This window comes from Lissotriton vulgaris, unplaced genomic scaffold, assembly GCF_964263255.1.
Source record: "Lissotriton vulgaris unplaced genomic scaffold, aLisVul1.2 SCAFFOLD_1615, whole genome shotgun sequence".
Classification (NCBI taxonomy): domain Eukaryota; kingdom Metazoa; phylum Chordata; class Amphibia; order Caudata; family Salamandridae; genus Lissotriton; species Lissotriton vulgaris.
Window position 1 is genome coordinate 328,804 of NW_028249168.1, and position 19,229 is coordinate 348,032.

The 19,229-nt window shown below is 45.5% G+C and overlaps 1 protein-coding gene across 1 annotated transcript in view; it reads right to left on the bottom strand.

Annotated features, from left to right (window-relative positions):
* Window positions 1-19,229, bottom strand: part of LOC147663683 (uncharacterized) — a 180,860-nt gene that overhangs the window by 97,604 nt on the left and 64,027 nt on the right. Inside the window, exon 3 of the mRNA XM_086950267.1 lies at window positions 1,961-2,123. Within this exon, the coding sequence (XP_086806393.1) occupies window positions 1,961-2,123 (163 nt within the window). The remainder of the gene's footprint in view (window positions 1-1,960; window positions 2,124-19,229) is intronic.

Consider the following 19,229-nt stretch of genomic DNA (forward strand, 5'->3'; position numbering starts at 1 on the left):
CAAACTAAGCCATGGAAGCAGAGAGGCCAGCCAATCAAAAGTCATAATAAAGAGGCAATGCATCATGGAAAGGGACACATTCAAGACTGGCAAACTGGTAAATGAATTGGAAGCAGGCAAGGACAGCCAACCAATGGAAAGCAATGGGTGGGCTTCAAGCCCCAGTATGGTCTTGACTAGCCCACAGTATGTCTCTCAACAGAGCGCATGTACTATCTCCTAGACGAGACCTGTAAAGGCCACCCTTATGTGGCAAGCAGTCAACTGTGGCTGCCAACAGTTCAGGGTGTAGCAGCACAGAAACAATGAGGGACGGTTTGTCTGAATTCCAACCTAGCAAATTGTTGGGCTTGTCCCAATAGAACAATTCTGTTTATGATACATCAGTGGACCAGGAGGCAGCACTCAATGAGTGTAATTGCTGATCAGCGTCTGTGGAATTCCACGTAAATAAATTATACATAATAGCTTTCAAGGCAATTGTGAAGCCAGAAATCGTTCACAGACAGAGGGTCTGATGTACACAACCTTTTAATGGTCACAAAACCCGCGATCTGGAAAATCAGAGGGCGTGTGCCTATTAAAAAGCATTTTTCTATTTACTTCACACATTTACCGATGATTCAGAAAAGTGTTTCCGCATCAATGAATGATTTTTAGAAATATATTACGAATAACTGTTTGGAAGCAGGGTGTTGGGGGAATCCTTTCCACATTATGATTCGCACCCTGATGTATCAATGGTTTATGACCGTAATTCAGGTCGATAACGATTGACTAGTTGGTGACTTCCAAGTTGTGTTGGTAACTCATTTGCAAAGGGGAAGAGGAATATTTTGAACCCCTTCCCTTTTGAAGGTATCTATTTTGTACATGGTATGTCTTTGTGAATACTGAAAAAATGTTAGGGGGTGTGAAGTAGTCACTGGTCCATGGGAAACTGTTTTTACATTAAAATAATAAACCTTTTCTATACAGTTTTATTTGCTTTAATGAAAACGGACTGCATTAAAAAAATGTTTGCTTTATTTAAACACAATCAGTGACACGGTGGTCTGCTGACCATTTGGTGGTACCATCTATGTGATTGTGTACAGGCACAAGCATGCAACCTGCCAAATGTGAATTCTTTTAGCAGGTCGTTCTGCTAGTTCCTGTGCTTCTGTATTTTGTGATCCAACCTTTCGGTACATAGCTTTGTTCACAAAATAAGCCCGGATTTGCTGAATGTTGGTTGCAATTAGTGAAACTTTTTGCGTATGTAATCCTTGAAAAACAGGCAAAAAATTCATACAAGTGGACCTGAACATTTTGCATCTGCAAACCATGCTGCCACTCATACATACCTTAAGTAGTATTCGTGTCAGGCACGGAAGGTGTACAGCCATGTATAAACAGTGAAAAAGCTGCAATTTAAATTCATGCAAACACAGTCACATGTTTTTCTTGCAAAACTTTTTATGTTAGCTGTTAACTGTAGATCATCCTTGAAATCTAGTGGTCTTTGTGGGCATTGCTCTTTACATTTGCAATCTGGACATAAACAGCGTTATCAGGCAACCAATCCAGGTTCACCAGGGATGAGCGGTGCTAGTCTGGATGTATGAAGCTACAGCACAAAATATTTTATAGGAATAAGGTATATTTTAAATACAAAGACTGTCCAAATATGCAGGAACACCTAGTTACAAGTGTGTTGAAAACCTGTATTAGTTATGGTGTCATGGGCAAGGTGTTTGCTTTTGTATGGGGAGATCCGACATCTAATCCAGTATTTCCCTTTTGACCAGATTGTTTCAAGTAAAACAAATCCCTCAGTCTACCTGTGCCAAAGTCACCCTTTATGTTCCACGAACCATGGCAAATGGACTCAAAGTCAGTGAGAGAGGTTATATAACAGGTCACACTTTAGGATCATCTGACACAAACTAATAACCAAGCCCCCCGTTGCGTCACTGACCTTTGCACGGATGGCGGCTTCCATGCTGGCTTCCGCAACTTCCGGAAGTTGAAGAGCGACGCTATCGGAGAGCGCAGTCCAAGGATGGAGGACGAAGACGAAGACGAGGCGCTGCCCGCGCTCTGCTGGGGCTTTGATTTCGACATTTTGAAATCGGTGCTCTCTAAAACAGAGAATGGTGCAAGTTGTTCAATGCTTGATTCGGTTCACAAGACCGCACATGCTTTTCTTTCCACGAGGCGCCTTCTCTCCTTCGGCTTTGCACAAGTGCGCCTGAATGCAGACTCGAAAACCTCTGATGACAGGTGAAAGTCAAAGTCCACCAATTTACTGTGAGCACTTTCACCTGCCGCTGGCAGCCAACTGTACCGCCACGCGCATGCGCGACACCCCTTGGCTCCATCCCACCGCCTGACATTTCATTACTTTCCGCTTGAGTTACAGCATCATACATCACAAAGCCGACACACGGACAAGCACAGCGGGAGATTGTTATCTTGCACTAAGAGGCACATTCATGTCCGCTAGAATGATACTCACCCAAGTATTCATAATTAGCCCCATTACGTCAGAGGCCTCACACTCCTGCTCTCCACTACTATCCTCCATACCTGGGTCCCTTCACGACCCTGCTATGCATGTCTTACAACCAGCTGCCTTTCAGTTGTTTTTGACTTCCCACCTTTCCCTTAACACCCTTCACTCTCCCAGCACACATTCCCTCCCCATCACTTTTTATGAGACTCTCCTCCTGTCTCACTGGCACTGCCTAGCCTCCCCACTATTCCTACACCCAGGTGCTCTTGCATATTCAGTTTTTACACTTCCTTCTCCTTCCTTTGCGCCAGTGCCCCCACTCTCCCGGTATGCCTGTATCCAACTACACAACCTCACTAACCTCCCCTCCCTTTGTACCAGAACACTCCCACACCCCCACCTGCCTTGTAGTAGCCTCATCTGAGTCCCATCCATCCTTGCCCTTCCCTGCCCTCCTTCTCACCAGCACCCTTCACTGGAGCTCGCACCCCCTTCACCCACCAGCAGAGGGTCCATCAAGCACATAATTGCAGCTTACATAGTCCGCGCTGGTCTCCCTGGACCACTGGACCTCTTCTTCGGTTCCCCTTTAGATGGTGATCCCTCGGTGGCGTGGCATGCTCCCGCATTGACTTCTCAGCTCAACTAACCTACTTGACTGGTCTCACCGCTGCGCGTCCTGATGTGCCTGGCTGTACTGCCTGCGTTGGTGTGATGTAGCATTGCTCCTTCGTTGTTTATGCCTGACTCATGTCTTCTGTCCCATTTCTTGCACATCCCTACAGCTCTATAAATAACAGAGTCCATAATTGCATCCCTCAGTGACAGCTCATCTACAATGTAAAATGTACCAGTCTGTGGTACAGTTATTAAAAATTGGCACCACACAGATATATATTTGGCACCAGTTGCTTTGTAACATTGAGACAGAGCACATGCATTTAGGTGATGTTGCCACTGCCACCTTTTAGCTTTTTGTTTATATCCAAGGACTGAACCGGTTAGTGAAGTTTCTAATTCCTGTTCCAGGTCGTGGTCAAGATGGGGGTGCCGGTGTACGGAGCCATGGAAATACATGATCTCCCAGTTACCTTCGTGCCACAGGAGATGAGGACGCTTTGTCCCTGCATGGGTTCTATGGGGCTAGATATGTTGGGCTGGAGGTGAACTCATGAGCCTCCTGCTCAGGGATCAGGCATGGAGAGACCAGGTTGAAACCGACCCCTCTCTTCCTGATGGATTCCAAGTTTGGTGTCAACAATGCAAACACAAGCAGATGATGGACGGCTTGGCTGATGAGGGCTGTTAGCCCGAAACCGGTCCCAGGATGCTTGTTTTCGGTCCAGGGAAGACATGGCTTGGCAGTTCGGGCTGGACTGTTCTCATGAGGCACAGGGTCAAGACTGATTTGCATATAGCTGTGTCTAAACTGAGGTGGCGAAGTGAGCTAAAGAATGATGATGGATTCAACTCAGATCTGTGACTGGGGTGAGTGTCTGAAAAGTTTCACCGCTCCGTCCATCATCTCCTTGTGTTTGCCTTGGTGTCAACAATGACATCATTCTATCAATGTGAGTGGGGCTCCAGGTTTTGGGGCAGACTCAGAGTTCAGTCCTAGAGTGGACGTGGCTTGAGAAGCCCCCAGTGCTTTTTATTAGTATCCCCTCATTAAAGGTAAACAATAGCAATCTGTACTTCTTTTTTAACCAAAACCAATTTTATATTCTAATATAATGTTAAAGTTATGCTGCCATAGGAAATGAGGTGGGAGAGTTGCGGGTGGATGAGTAAAACCTCATAGGCATGCGCGCACACACACATATACCCAAACACACATCACCCAGGGTATATTTGGTGCTTCCGTGGCCCCTTCACTTTACATATGAAGCTTCTTCTCATGTTGCTAGACAGTATACGCCTTAAATTAATTCTTTAACATCAATCATCCTCTTGCACTGACGCCATTTTAACCTTCAGATGTAAGAAGTGAAACCATTGGCTTTATTTGGATGTCTATCACCGAACCAAGTCCTCAATGCCCTGACCACTAAAGATCAAATATCACAGTACAGTTATGTAAAATTGAGGTGTTATAAATGAAGAAACCAATACAATGCAACAAAATCAGCCACGATAAAATCTGATCAAAATAAAATACATTCAAACCAACAATTAAAATAATATTTCTTGAAATGATGTACTATAATGGTAAACAAGCAATCCTTCCAATAATGGAAACCCAGTTGTATCGCATGAGCTTCACTAGGGAGGGGCTTTGGCTCCACCCACACGTTAGTAGCTAGGATTACATGTTTTGATTGAACATAAGTTGTGTGCTTCCACAAAAAAGTGCTTGCCCTCCACCATGCGGTCATCACTTTAATTACTCAGTTGGCTGAGCATGAACTTTAAATGACATACACGTCATTGTAAAGCCATTAAAGAGTCTTAGATAACTTATGGTGTTTTTTTCTGGCAGAAGCACAGATAGAAGGGCAGTCATTAGTCAACAAGGGTTCTGAGGTCTGGCTTGATGGTGAAACTGTCATATGGCCTTGTAACTAATATGGTTCTACTGATCCTTGCTTCCACACAAATACACAGTGGTGAAACAATAGCCCCACAGTCTCCCCAGTGCGGGGGTTCCCCGAGCTCCAGGGAGCCTCCCTCCCCGACATTGTGCACGGGCAGCTGGCCCCTGGTCTGAGTGCTCCTGACTGGGTACCAGGCATGGGGGCCCCCTCCATGTACTTTGCAGCCACCCCTTCCCCCAAGTTTCGTTACGCCACTGCAAATACATATCCATTTCCATTCTTTCTACGTTTAATGCGTCTCAATTCCATACAACATTCCTTTTTTGGCCTTGCCAACGCTTGTTTATTTTTGGCAATAGTATCCAGGCTGTCTTAGAGCAATACCACCAGGCAAGGAATAGGAACACATTGAAATCAACCAGACAGCAATGTTGGTGTCCCAGTCAGGACGGAATTCATACGGTTTTTAAAACAATCTTACATCTATTTTATTTTCCTTTTAGTTAATTGACTGCAATACATTTAATAGGAGAATACCAGCACTTCTCAGGGGCTGACAGATACTCTGAGGGAGTACCTGCATCTTTAGATTTGTATTTCAAGTACTGACTGCTTGTAACCTATTGATCACATGTTTTAATCCAGAATATGAGGCTCAGGTGAATAAAGCGCTGAGGGGAACAACAGTGGTGGAAAAGTGGGGACCCACATTTTTTAACCCAGAATATGAGGCTCAGGTAAATAAAGCGCTGAGGGGAACAGCAGTGGTGGAAAAGTGGGGACAGTTGTGAGGGAAAAAAGAGGAAGATGTATTGTAGATGCCATTATCTTATTGAAACTGGGGTGGTGTAGAGGGCAAAAGAACGATGTATTTAACCCAGATCTTTTGACTGGGGGAGAATGTTTGCATTGTCAGCATTCTGTCCATCATTTGTTTACTGTAACACTTTTCGCTCTAAGTGGGATGGGTATGCCCAGATGTGGGTCCCTTCCTCACTGTGCCACTGGAGTCAAGCTAGCCTGGCTGAAGAAGGGTGACATACCCTGAAACCGGTCCCAGGATGCTTGTTTCCGGTCAAGGGAGGACCTGGCCTGGCAGTTCGGTCTGGACTGTTCCCATGGAGCACAGGGTCAAGACTGATTTGCATATGGCTAGGTCCAAACTGGGGCCGCGTAGTGGGCAAAAGAACAATGGATTTAACCCAGATCTTTTGACTGGGAGAGAATGTTTGCATTGTCAGCATTCCGTCCATCATTTGTTTACTTTAACACTTTTTTCCCTAAGTGGGATGGGGACGCATCCAGAACACCTCCGCACGGCTCGTCATGGACATCCCCCAACACACCACATCTCCGGCCACCTGTGAGACCTGCACTGGCTCCCAGTCAGCAAGAGGATCACGTTCAGACTCCTCACCCACGCACACAAGGCTCTCCACGACCTGGCCCCCAAGTACCTCAACGACTGCCTGACCTTCTACACGCCCACCCGCCAGCTACGGTCGACCGGCCACGCCCTCGCCGCCGTTCCATGCATCCGCCGAGCCACCGCCGGTGGAAGATCCTTCTCCTACCTGGCAGCCAAGACATGGAACTCCCTCCCCATCCACCTCCGGCTAACCCAGGACCATCTCTCCTTCATGAAGCAACTCAAGACCTGGCTTTTCGAGCAGTGACGGCCCCCCTCCCCCAGCGCCTTGAGACACCCCCGGGTGAGTAGTGCGCTATACAAATGTCATGATTGATTGATTGGGTCCCTTGCTCACTGTGCCACTTGATTCAAGCTAACCTGGCTGGAGAAGGGTGACATACCCTGAAGCTGGTCCCAGGATGCTTGTTTCCGGTCCAGGGAGGACCTGGCCTGGCAGTTCGGTCTGGACTGTTCCCATGGGGCACAGGGTCAAGACTGATTTTCATATGGCTGGGCCCAAACTGGGGTGGCGTAGTGGGCAAAGGATCGATGTATTTAACCCAGATTTTTGACTGGGGGAGTATGTTTGCATTGTCAGCATTCCCTCCATCATTTGTTTGCTGTAACAATTATCTTATCGAAGGCTGCCTTGCTGGACTAAAAGCATTCTGCGGATAGCCGTGTCTTTTTTTATCGTTTTAATGGAACATATTGCATTTCACAGCTGAATTTCTCTAATATTACCACACACAAACCTATCCTGCAGCAACCACAATGCACGTGATTCCCCACCCCTCAGAGTCACCCAGAGAGCATGTCTATAAAGTTCAGAGTTATTAGATTTATAAACATGGGGCACTTTTTTTGTGCTCTTCGCATGTCCCAGGTGAGCAGGCAACATGTTTCAGGGCCAAGGTCTGTCCACATTTAGGAACAGATTTAAGAAGTGCAGTGAAGCTCCGCAGTCCGCCAGTTAGTACTGTTTGTAGATCCATAGCCTCAATGTAACGCCAGCTGTGTTTTACTGTTGCCAGCCAATGGTCGAAGGAGTGAGGGGCAGTTCCCGGAGGGTGGGTGCCTTCCTGTTGTCTCCCACTTTTTAGGTCTTGGCCTGGTGAGAGCAGTGCATGCGCTGCTCTGTCATGAGAGGCCTTTTGGGATCGATACGATTCCAGCGTGTATGAGGGAAGACAAACTGAGACAGAAGATGTGCTCGTGGGTATTGTCTCCTTTACTGGCGGCGTGATACTCTGTGGACTTTTGTTTTTCGCCTCCAGTAAAGCCAGTCCCTGCATGCACATCTTCTGTCCCTCCCATGGCCGCGCTTGTTTACATTACCAGCATGTTAACAACTAGTCCGGGAGTGAGCAGTGGTGCGCGCCAGCTGCATTCCGCGTGTCAGGTGGCACTCTAGGGTCCAGCCATCAGACTTCTGAGACTCCGTTATGCAGCCGCCTGGCTATGCCAATGCTTGCTGGAATATGGTTCTTTTTGAAGATTGTTGTTGAAGTAATAGCTTTGGGTCGTTAAATCCTCATTAATCATGCGTGTGTGATGCACATATTAGAATTCCCTTGATGCAGCTCCGTGTTGTCTGACAATTAACTAATGCAATTCAGGTACGCTTCGTATCAAAGATTTATCAAAAGGGGATGACATTTGTTTTATTGCGCCTTGCCCGGTTCCGAGGGCGTTGCTATGTTGTGATTTCCACATATCGGTAAAAAAAACAGAGATTCTCTTTTATTTCAGTAGGAGGTTAAAAATAGCTCAAATGCTGATCAAAAGTGTCTCCCGAGCCCCTTTTATTTATTTATAAAGTTTTATATAGCGCGAACAAGATCCCGAGATTTATCAGTGAGCTTTACAATCATAAGCAGCGCGAAGGCAGATGTCGTCTATAATGTGCTCAGCGTACAGTGCTCTTGATCACAGTGTAGCTGAAAATCAGCACACACTTGTTTTTATGTGCAGTTTTATATAGCGCGAAGTTGACCCGAAGGTATTGGAGCGCTTTCCAGCGGGCGAGGCAATGAAGGTATAATACAGCAGGAGGACGCAGGGGCCTCGTGGGACAAACCTGCCATAAACCCGTAAGGGGCAGCAGAAGTGAGGGGGAGGCACACAGCAGAAGGCTGGTGTGGGAAGCAGCGAAAGCCTACTCTCCCCTGAGACTGTGTGTGTGACACTGTGTGTGTGAGACACTGTGAGACATTATGTGCGTGCGAGACTGTGTGTGTGTGAGACACTTTGTGTAAGACACTCTGTGTGTGTGACACTGACACACTGTGTGTGACAGTGTGTGTGTGTGTGACACTGTGTGTGAGACACTGGGTGTGTGTGAGACTCTCTACTCAATCTCTATCACTCTCTACTACTCTCTACTCACTCTCTACTATTCTTTACTACTCACTCTCCACTACTCACTCTCTACTACTCACTCTCTACTACTCATTCTCTACTACTCATTCTCTACTACTCATTCTCTATCATTCTCTACTATTCTCTACTCACTCTCTACTCACTTTCTACTACTCACTTTCTACTACTCACTACTACTCACTCTACTACTCACTCTCTACTACTCTACTCTCTACTCATTCTCTACTACTGTGTGTGTGTGACTGTGTGTGTGAGACACTGTGTGTGAGACACTGTGTGAGACAATGTGTGTGTGAGACACTGTGTGTGTATGAGAGACACACTGTGTGAGAGACACAGTGTGTGTGAGACACAGTGTGTGTGAGAGACTGTGATACTGTGTGTGTGAGACACTGTGTGAGACTGTGTGTGTGTGAGACACTGTGAGACATTATGTGCGTGCGAGACTGTGTGTGTGTGAGACACTTTGTGTAAGACACTCTGTGTGTGTGACACTGACACACTGTGTGTGACAGTGTGTGTGTGTGTGACACTGTGTGTGAGACACTGGGTGTGTGTGAGACTCTCTACTCAATCTCTATCACTCTCTACTCACTCTCTACTATTCTTTACTACTCACTCTCCACTACTCACTCTCTACTACTCACTCTCTACTACTCATTCTCTACTACTCATTCTCTACTACTCATTCTCTATCATTCTCTACTATTCTCTACTCACTCTCTACTCACTCTCTACTCACTCTCTACTACTCACTTTCTACTACTCACTTTCTACTACTCACTCTACTACTCACTCTCTACTACTCACTCTCTACTACTCACTCTCTACTACTCTACTCTCTACAACTCACTCTCTACTACTCACTCTGCTACTTACTCTACTACTCACTCCCTACTACTCACTCCCTACTACTACACTCCCTACTACTACACTCTCGACTACTACACTCTCGACTACTACACTCTCGACTACTACACTCTCGACTACTACACTCTCGACTACTACACTCTGCTACACTCTACTACACATTCTCTACTCACTCTCTACTACTCTACTCATTCTCTACTACTCACTCTCTACTACTCACTCTCTACTAACTCTCTGCTGCTCTCTACTAATCACTCCCTGCTACTCTCTACTACTCACTCGCTACTCTCTACTACTCACTCTCTACTACTCACTCTCTGCTGGTCTCTACTAATCACTCTCTGCTACTCTCTACTACACTCTCTACTCTCTGCTACTCACTCTCTACTACTCACTGTCTACTCTCTACCTCTTACCTCTCTACCTCTCGTGCTACCTCTCGCTCTACCTCTCTCTCTGCCTCTCTCTACTACTCTCTACGCGCACACATATGCACATATTATATATATGCATTTATATATATGTATGTGTATATATATACATACATATATAAACATATATATACACACACCTGCATATTATTATATAAATGCAAATATAAATGCATGCATACATATGTATGTTATGTACATGAAAGTTTGAAAGACACTAATAAAAGTAAAGCTAAAAAGCCACCTAATTACAAGCAGAATTGCTTTAACTTAAACGAGGGCGAGACCTATTGCATTTATAAATGCTTGTTATTATCATCCTCCTCCCTTGTCAACAGCGCCTCCCTTTTCAGCTAAAACACAGGCTGCTCCTTTCTTGTGGACCTGGATGGGCGCACAAGTGACTGGTATCCTCCTCTTCGGTTTATTCTTACCGTACAAATGTTGCATTGGATTTGGCAGGATTGGGAGATTACAGAGTATTTCTCAAGGGAAAACTATTCTTCCTTCCCGGGGCACAGCTCTTTGAAGCTTCTCCAGATGACGAACTGCCCTCCAGAAATATGTTGGCAGCCAGCGCTGCAGCACATACTTAGGATGATATCACAGGCCTGGCACCAGGCCTTAGTGCCTTGAATATTTCCCAACAAGTGGGACCAGATACAAGGCAGTGTGAATTTAAGCGCATGCCTATGGAATGTCTCCCACAGGGGGCGCCAGACAACCAGTAATAGTGTAAAATATGGACCATTGTCAGGTCAGGAGGTACACAAATGTCACATCGCCTGGGGCTCACAATCCTTGCTAGTTGGAAGGACAGCACTAGAACATGCCTGGTGGCTGGATGTGTGTGGTCCTCTAGATGTTTGAGGAGCATGCTCCTCAAAGACACCCCCTGTTTCTTTAGCCTGCAAAAAAAGAGAAATGCTAGAACACAACATTCTATGCCGCTCCTAATAGAATGTACCTAGGTGGGCGCGGTACGGCGGTTAAAGGTTAACGTTGCGGCAGGGCTGGTAATGTAATGATGATACTTGTAAAGCGCACTGTTACCCCATCTCGGGGTGTCCTGGCGCTGAAGACCGCTGGGGAACCCGTCCTGGCTTTCCCTGTGAGATGGTCCCTTCTGGGTATCTCCAAGGTGAAACCAGGCATTCCCGGCGTCTGTGGGGGGCCGTTGTAGAGATGAGGCAAGCTAATGCCCAGAGTTGCAGAGTGTGATCCCTGGTTAGATTAGGCACCGAGGCGAGAATTATCGAGTCCGTTGACCCTGGTCCACGACCCTGCCGCGTCGGGAATTGAACTCTGGTCCCGTTCTCTGCTTCCGGGTCTGCCGCCTCTAACCAGTGAGCCACACCACTCCACATGGTGTAAGGGTGAAGGAGTCGAGTATGGTGGCAAGACCAGTAAGAGTGAAATGAGGGAAGAGGTAGGAGGCGATGAAGACAGTTGTCTTTCCCAGGAGAGTTCTTTAGATGAAGGGGATGTTCAAGAGAGATAAGGCCGCCGAAAAATTTAAATATTATATCTGTGAAAGAAATCTTCTGCGGGTCGTTGGGAAATTGAATACATTTGTAATAATTGTGTTAGGTACTAGTTGAATGTTCTATCATCCATGTTCGAGTTGGTGTTAGTTGTCTTGCTTTATTTCTGTGTTAGCATTTGTATGTGTAAAAGGGGATATGAGTAGTATTCGTTATTTAATATTTTGCCTATGCTGCATACATTTGTGTACAATGTTTTAGTTCAAGGATTCTGTTCAGACTCAATATAAGTAGAATGCATGACCTGTAGGTATTGCATGTCCTGGAAATGCCAAGCTTCTGATTGTGACCTGGGTGACATGTGAAAGGAAATTGTGTGGCTACCTGGTCGCTATTAGAGGTACTCCTCAACCTCAACTAGTGAGGTGTGTCACTACACAGCCTCGTCAGGTGGATGTTTTCCGAGCTTCGGAACATTAAGGAGCACAAACAGCATCCGCGAGCAGCTATGCATTCAAAATCTAGAGCAAAGCCTTTATCCGTGGTAGGGCTAAGATACCGTGCTAAACCTCAACAAACGGACATCCTTTTCCATTTCCAAAGCGCAGTCCAAAGGCTTTCTCAATTCTGCAATTTTTAACGTTACACTTTTTTGCAGCTTCGTGTCTAGTTTATCTAGAGCTAATACTGTTAATCGTCATTCATTGTTATACAATCAGTAGCCTATCAAAGTCCTCCGAACTGATGACAAGCATCCTCTCTAGGTTGACAATGAATCCTCTCAGGCAGATTGTTGTGTATGTCTCCTCTTCACAGTATCTGTTCCCATGGGAACAGCAAATGCTGTAGCATTACATGGGTCTTATGCAAGTAGGGTAAATGTTCCCCCAACCCAGGTCGGATAGTAAGATTGCCGTTAATAGGGTGATGTGGGCCCCTCACAACCCTGGGCCCCAGTGCCACTTCATCTGCTGCACCATAATAATGACAGCTCTGCAAACACAGTCATCTATCTGTTCACCATCCATAAAACGGGTGGTGAACAGCAAAAAATATGTTGTGACAAGAGTAATTTAAAAAAAAAAATCTTAAACTGAGAAGTGCAGCTGCTCTCCCTTTCAAAATTGAAGGTACGCAGTGCTGGACAGTTCCTGCCCATTTAAAGGAATGCATGCAGTGCTGGACAGCAGGCAGATTAACCCTCCAAGGCATGTTGTGATAACATAACATACGCAACTTATTGCTGGCAATTGTGAGTTATGTTACTACAATTTGTATAGCGCAACAGCTGCCCCAGCAAAGAGGCGTCCCGGAGCTTACAGCGAAGCAACTGACACGGAAAGGCAGCGGCTACACAATGCGAAACAGGTATGTTTTAATGGCCTTCCTGAACGCCAAATAATTGGTATGGCTCCGAATGTGTTTAGGCAGCGAGTTCCAGAGGTGGGCTGCCCTGCTGCGGAAAGAACGGCCTCCTGCCCGCACTCTCCGGAACCTAGGGACCCTCACCAGGTGCTGACCTAGTGAGCGTAGCTGACATGTAGGGACATAGGGAGTAACTATGTTGGCCAGGATACTGGGAGTTTTAAGTTTCAGAGCTTTAAAGGTGATGCAGAGGGCCTTGAATTCAATTCTCCTGGCCACCGGCAGCCGGTGTAGCCGATGAATGATGGCTGACACCGGCAGGACCTGCGCAGGCCCATCAGGGATCTGGCTGCTGCATTCTGGGCTCGTTGTAGCTGCACAATCTCTGCCTTATTTGCCCTTAAATACAGAGAGCAGGCATAATCCAATCTGGACATTATGGATGCCTGAATGATGGTCTGGCGTGTGGGTGGGTCGAAAAAGCCCGATAGGGGTCTAAGCCCCCGTAAAAGCCCAAAACATGTCCCTGCTACGTTTTTTAGTTTGAACTGGATAGCTAAGGGATGAGTCCAGCAATACCCCAAGGTTTTTGACAGCCTGCGTAGGAGGGGGGTAACTACCCAGGCTTTCTGGCCACCATAGTTCACTCCACAGACCATGGTCCTACCCCACCAACAACACCTCTGATTTACTGGCGTTCAACTGGAGGCAGTTGGCGGTCATCCACTCAGCGACCACGCCAGGTCGCCCCGAAATTTCAGGGCGTCCCTCTCGGTGTACACATATACATTTCTTTAGCAAGAGCATCACCAACCTGAATAATAAATTGGAGCGTTATACCAAGAGTCGGCGTGGAGCACGTGTCATAGGCTATCTGGCGCTGAGAAACAACAATGGATGGAAAGCGATGCATTGTTATACGACTGTCCTATGTCAACCCCTCCTGACTATGGCTAGCCAGTAGGTACATTTGGGAGCGCACCCACTGTGGTCACTCTAGGATATGTCCCATGTTTGCAGGGCTCCCACATCAAACACATGAACACCCTAGCCATGTTATCAAGAAAGACTGTGGGTAGAGAATGATTTTACATGCTCTTTCCTTCCTCTTCCCTCACTGGCCTTTAGACAAAGAAACTTTGACATCCACAATGCAAGTCTTGCAGAGGAAAAAGGAGAGATAGGAGATGAGGGGGAAAAAGAGACCAAGGAAGAAACAGGAAGATGGGTTGAGAACACTGGAATATGGGGGGATGCTAGGAAGTGAGGTGAGACAAGGCATTGTACAGGTAGGTAGTGTTTAGTCATTGGCATGTGGGGATGAATTCCATACTCTTACTAGGAGCCTTGGCACCCTTGCTAGGTCTCTGTGCATTTCACTACCTGTGAAGAGTGCTATTGCAGCGATAGGTTGCCTTAGTCTTCTGATTGGGTAGATGATCCTTCAGACTTGTAGAGTTAAGACTTCATGTAAAAACAGAATTTGAAGAAATGAACGATCTTGGCTTCTCTCAACTTATCAAAGTTACAGTTTACTCATGCGGTCAATGCCTTGACCTACATTAAACAATGACTGAACTCCTCCTTATCAGATCTCACCAGTTATCCTGGTCAGACAATTAACTTCTAAACTGCGGAGAGTTCTGTAAAACCCCAATTTTTCTTCTGCTCTAGAACACTGTATTCCACAGAAAGTTAAACTTTAGCCTTCTGATTTCACACTACTGTTTCTGAACTCACCAGAACCCATTTGGAGGCACCTCAGGACATTCTAGTACATATAAACAAATATGTTCTTGTGCATTAGATGTTCTTAAGTCCCTGTCCACTTGTAAGCCTAATCCAATGAAGACCAATCTATGTGACACAGATAACCTTCACCAATTGAAATGTCAAGGAACGGCGCAGGAAAGGCATTTGAATAGAATGAAGCTGTAGTATCATCCAATTGCAGATTGCACTTTTGAGACTACAAACCAATTTCTACCACTGCTGAAAAGGAATATTTCCAAGCCGAGATTACTGAGGCAAACAAGTCAACAAAATAATTTTCTCATACCTCTAATGAGATGCTAACCCCCTAACGGCAAGCCTCCTTCTATCCTCAAACGAGCACTAAGACAGAGCTGCTCTTCCAGCAGCCCTTTATCTGATGACCCTCAGCCATTAGTACCAGTCTGCTCTACCCTTCTTCATGAGTTCCCACCAGTTACTGATGAAATATCATATTCAAAACATTCTCCCCTTTGTGAGTGTTTGTAATGCAAATGTGGTTAGCTTGAGCCTCACTGTGCTGTTAACTTTCACCTCCAGACTATTCAATACCCGACACTACAAGACCTCAAATACTCCATAATCACCTCTATTGTAAAAACAAAAACTAAAAATCTTTGTAGAGACAAGCCTATCGTTCAAACTGTAAACCTATCTCAGACTTATCCGGTGTTGCAAAGGCACTTGAACCAGTCATCTGACATCCCTTCATCACACCTGAAAATAAATGGCATTCTCAGGGATTTTCACTGGATTTCAGACCCGCTCAGGGGCATAGACTCACTGCCGCTAAATATCAGAGAAAAAAAACAACAACAAGGACCAAGGCATGCGCTGCAAATTGACTATCAGACCTCTCAGCTGCACTGTGAAGCATCCACAACAAGGTGCTCCTCGAATGCTTGTCTCATTTGAGTGGCATCAGCGATATGGTGCTATTTTAGTTTACCTCATTCCTATTTATTTTGTTTCTTGTAAAGCACGCAAAACACCCTGGAGAGGCTTCACAGTGCCATGAATCAGATACACAGAAAACTGAAATAGATCAAGTTCTGAGTAGTAACTGAGCATCTGTTGGAGTAGTAGTATCAACAGGTTTCCACCAACCATGCATGCTTATAGAAAGGCGATACAACCCTGGTAAAGAGTCTGCAGGACGAAGGGGTGGAAACTGTTTTTAGGCATGTCACCAAAGGAGGAAGTAATGCGAATACTGGCAGGCAGGGGAATGCTCAGCCATAGGTCTGCTTGCAGAAATGGGTTTTGGAAGTCTCCTGAATTTGAGAAAGTCAGACTCCATGTAAAGAGACAGCAGTAGGGAACTCTACAGGGACGAGCCTAACCAGTGTAAGGGATGGAAACCAAGTCAAGATTGGAAGACTTACACATCCAGGGAAGATAAGGGACAAACAACTCCAAGAAAACACTTAGCCATGTAAGGCTTTGTGGGTGACAGATGAATTTGAAATGCCCTCTTTCATTTGCAAGTTTCCCTTGGTGGGTCTTCAGTACAAGCATGATGTGATTGTGCTGTTTCACACTGAACAGCAGACAAGCAGGATGGTTCTGGGCTCTCTACAGTTTTCGTATTTATTTGATGGAGAGTGCAGTGTAGAGGCTATCACAATGGTGAAGGTGGAGAATGTTTCCACCTGAGTATTTTTTTCCAAAACATTTAAATACTTGCATTATAAACGGAAGAAAACGCATATCAAACAACTTATTTTTGGTCTGCCTGGCTCTGCAAGTCCTCAACAGCTGTGTCAGGCTTCCCAATAATGCATTGCATAACAGAACTTGCCAGGCAAGTTCTCCCACATAACGCTGTAGAGTTTGTGCTGCACCGGCAAGCAACCCCTGCCTGCTCACCAGCTCCACCCATCCACGTTCAGCTCATTAGCTGCTGCTGCTGCTACTTCAAGTGCAGGGCTGGACTGGGAACCCAAAGCAGTCCTGGTAGTTTTCTCGAACCAGCCCCGGGGGAAGCACTGCCTGGCTCCGGGAGGCTGGAAGCACTTGCTTGCTGCTTTTGTTACTGGGAGCAGATATTACTGCACTGGTGGAAAACTGGCCCACAGTAACAAAACCATTCCCCCCTCTTCCAGCCTCTCGAGGAAACGCCCGATGCCCGCTATGGCCAGTCTGGCCCTGTTGAAGTGGGATTTTTCAATGGGCATTCATTGGAACATTTAACACCCATGAAACTACAGGGAGGAGAGAGTTGGAGAGTGGCGGCCTTGGAGAAGGCATTTTGCAGTTAATTTGTTTTCAAAATTTGAATCGTCCTGCCTGGCACCGCGCACTCGATTTGACATAATTCAGTTTCTTCCATACCATGATGGCAACACCAACCCAATGTTCCTCTGTGAAACCAGTGCAACCTACAGTCACCTGCAGAATGCTGCCTACTAGGACGTGGTACCAGCATATCCTTCCAACAATACAATCTTATCACTGGCATAACATGTTGTATCCTAAATATGATCTAAAAAAAGATTGCCCCATTGTAGTTAAAGAAAACCTCTACATTCATTAGGACAATATTTTTTAAAAAGATATTTAGGACATGATGGTCATGTCAGACAATATGTCTGAACATGATATTCTAACATACAGACACATACTGCTATATTCTAGTTGTTATATATATACATATATATATATATATATATATATATATATATATATATATATATATAGAAGGTCATAACGACTCGTCCTGATCTTGTCCCCCCCCCCCACCTTGCAATCATCAACCCTTCCCCCACCCCTTTCCGTCATGGGGAATGATTCCCAGCCAGTATGATGCCAACAAAATGCCAATTCCATAACCTGGAACAAAGCTATTATTACACTGCATAGTGTGAAATACTGTCCAACTGCCCTTCCAGTAGCCACAACCTCCCTCCGTCAAGCTGCCTCATGTTCAAATTCCGTTCCACCAAAACAGCAGCACGCAAGTGGACTCTTTACAGAAGGACTCAGCCACCTGTAGACATGATTTACATGAAAGATGCAATTATTTGCCCCACACTTCATTACAGCCACGCACTACAGCCTGGGGCAGAATCGCCTGCATGCATTGATGTGAAGTCAGTCTGCAGAGTACAACTTCTCTCCCACCAGCATTCTCCTTTCAGGGACTGCTCACATCACTCCCCATTACTACTCACTCAATACACCTGCTCTAGAAGAGCTCAACACACACACCAACCTCAATACTTTGGAGCATTCCTCTAGTCCATCCCACACAACTGGTCACAGATCTCTCAACACACATCCTGCTACCACGATCTCCATATCTAGACGGGCTACCACACCCAAAGACCAATACAGCCAGGCAATCTCACAACAATCACCTCCTCTCCAGCTACTGAACCATTTACACACATCACATCAACGATATTTTCTTAAATTTCAAATGTATGCTCTTCAATGCAACTTACATATCTGTGTTCACCCAAAACGGAGGCCTTGATTGTCAAGCACTCACGGAAACATGGTCGTTCTCATGTTCCAAAGCCACTATATTATCACTGTTAAACAACATCGTCCACCTCGACAGAACAGACACAACTAGGGCAGAGGAGTGCTGACTTTATTGACAAGAAGTTCTATTTGTCCTCATGCTGCATTGTGGGAATTATAAATACGATACCTAAACCACTGTTCACCTGGCAGCAACATGTTTTATTGAATGTTGCCTTGATAATAGCACTGATCAACTCACCCCAGAAGTTCCTGTGAAATTTAAACCTTCAATGATAAAAAGATGAATAAACCCACAATCTTTCCTTCCTTTTATCAGACAATACCCTACTACAATTTTGCATCTATCCACAATAAGTGCTCTACCATGCACTTGATCATAAGGAAAAACACATTTAACTCTAGACACCTCTCAAAGTCCATTTGTTTATACAGATCCATCCCATGAACACAGCGCCAAAACTCATAGCCTCTAGGACTGATAGCAAGTACTCCCTTGACCAGGAGTGAAATGTGCTTGTCTTTCTCCAGTGCTTCCTCGCTGCTTCCTACTTCTCAATGTGTGGATCAGTGTTCTTTTGTTTTGGGAAATTCTGCAGTGGGTACAAATCCGCACTGACCCTCATTCATCAATGTTGTCTTAACTTTTGCCAGTCTACTCGATAGGGCCGTACCCAGTATTCTGGTGTCCATTTCCAGCATGGAGAGTGATCTGTGGGATTTATACTTGTGAATCTGTGTTTGATTTCAAAAGCATTGATTTTGGAAGCAGTCCCCTTATGATTCAGTGAAAACTCCAACATGTCTGTCATAAGGATGTCTTTATATGTTTTATAATATTCACCGCCTGAAGTCTTGCTTGCCACGACACCCTAGCACTGGCAAGTTGCCCTTAAGTCCCTGTCCGGTCAGCTTTCTTCCTTGAATTCTCTCAGGGCCTTTGGTAGATCTCTGGTCATCTGTGAGAGTAGGTACAGCTATTTTTATAGTATG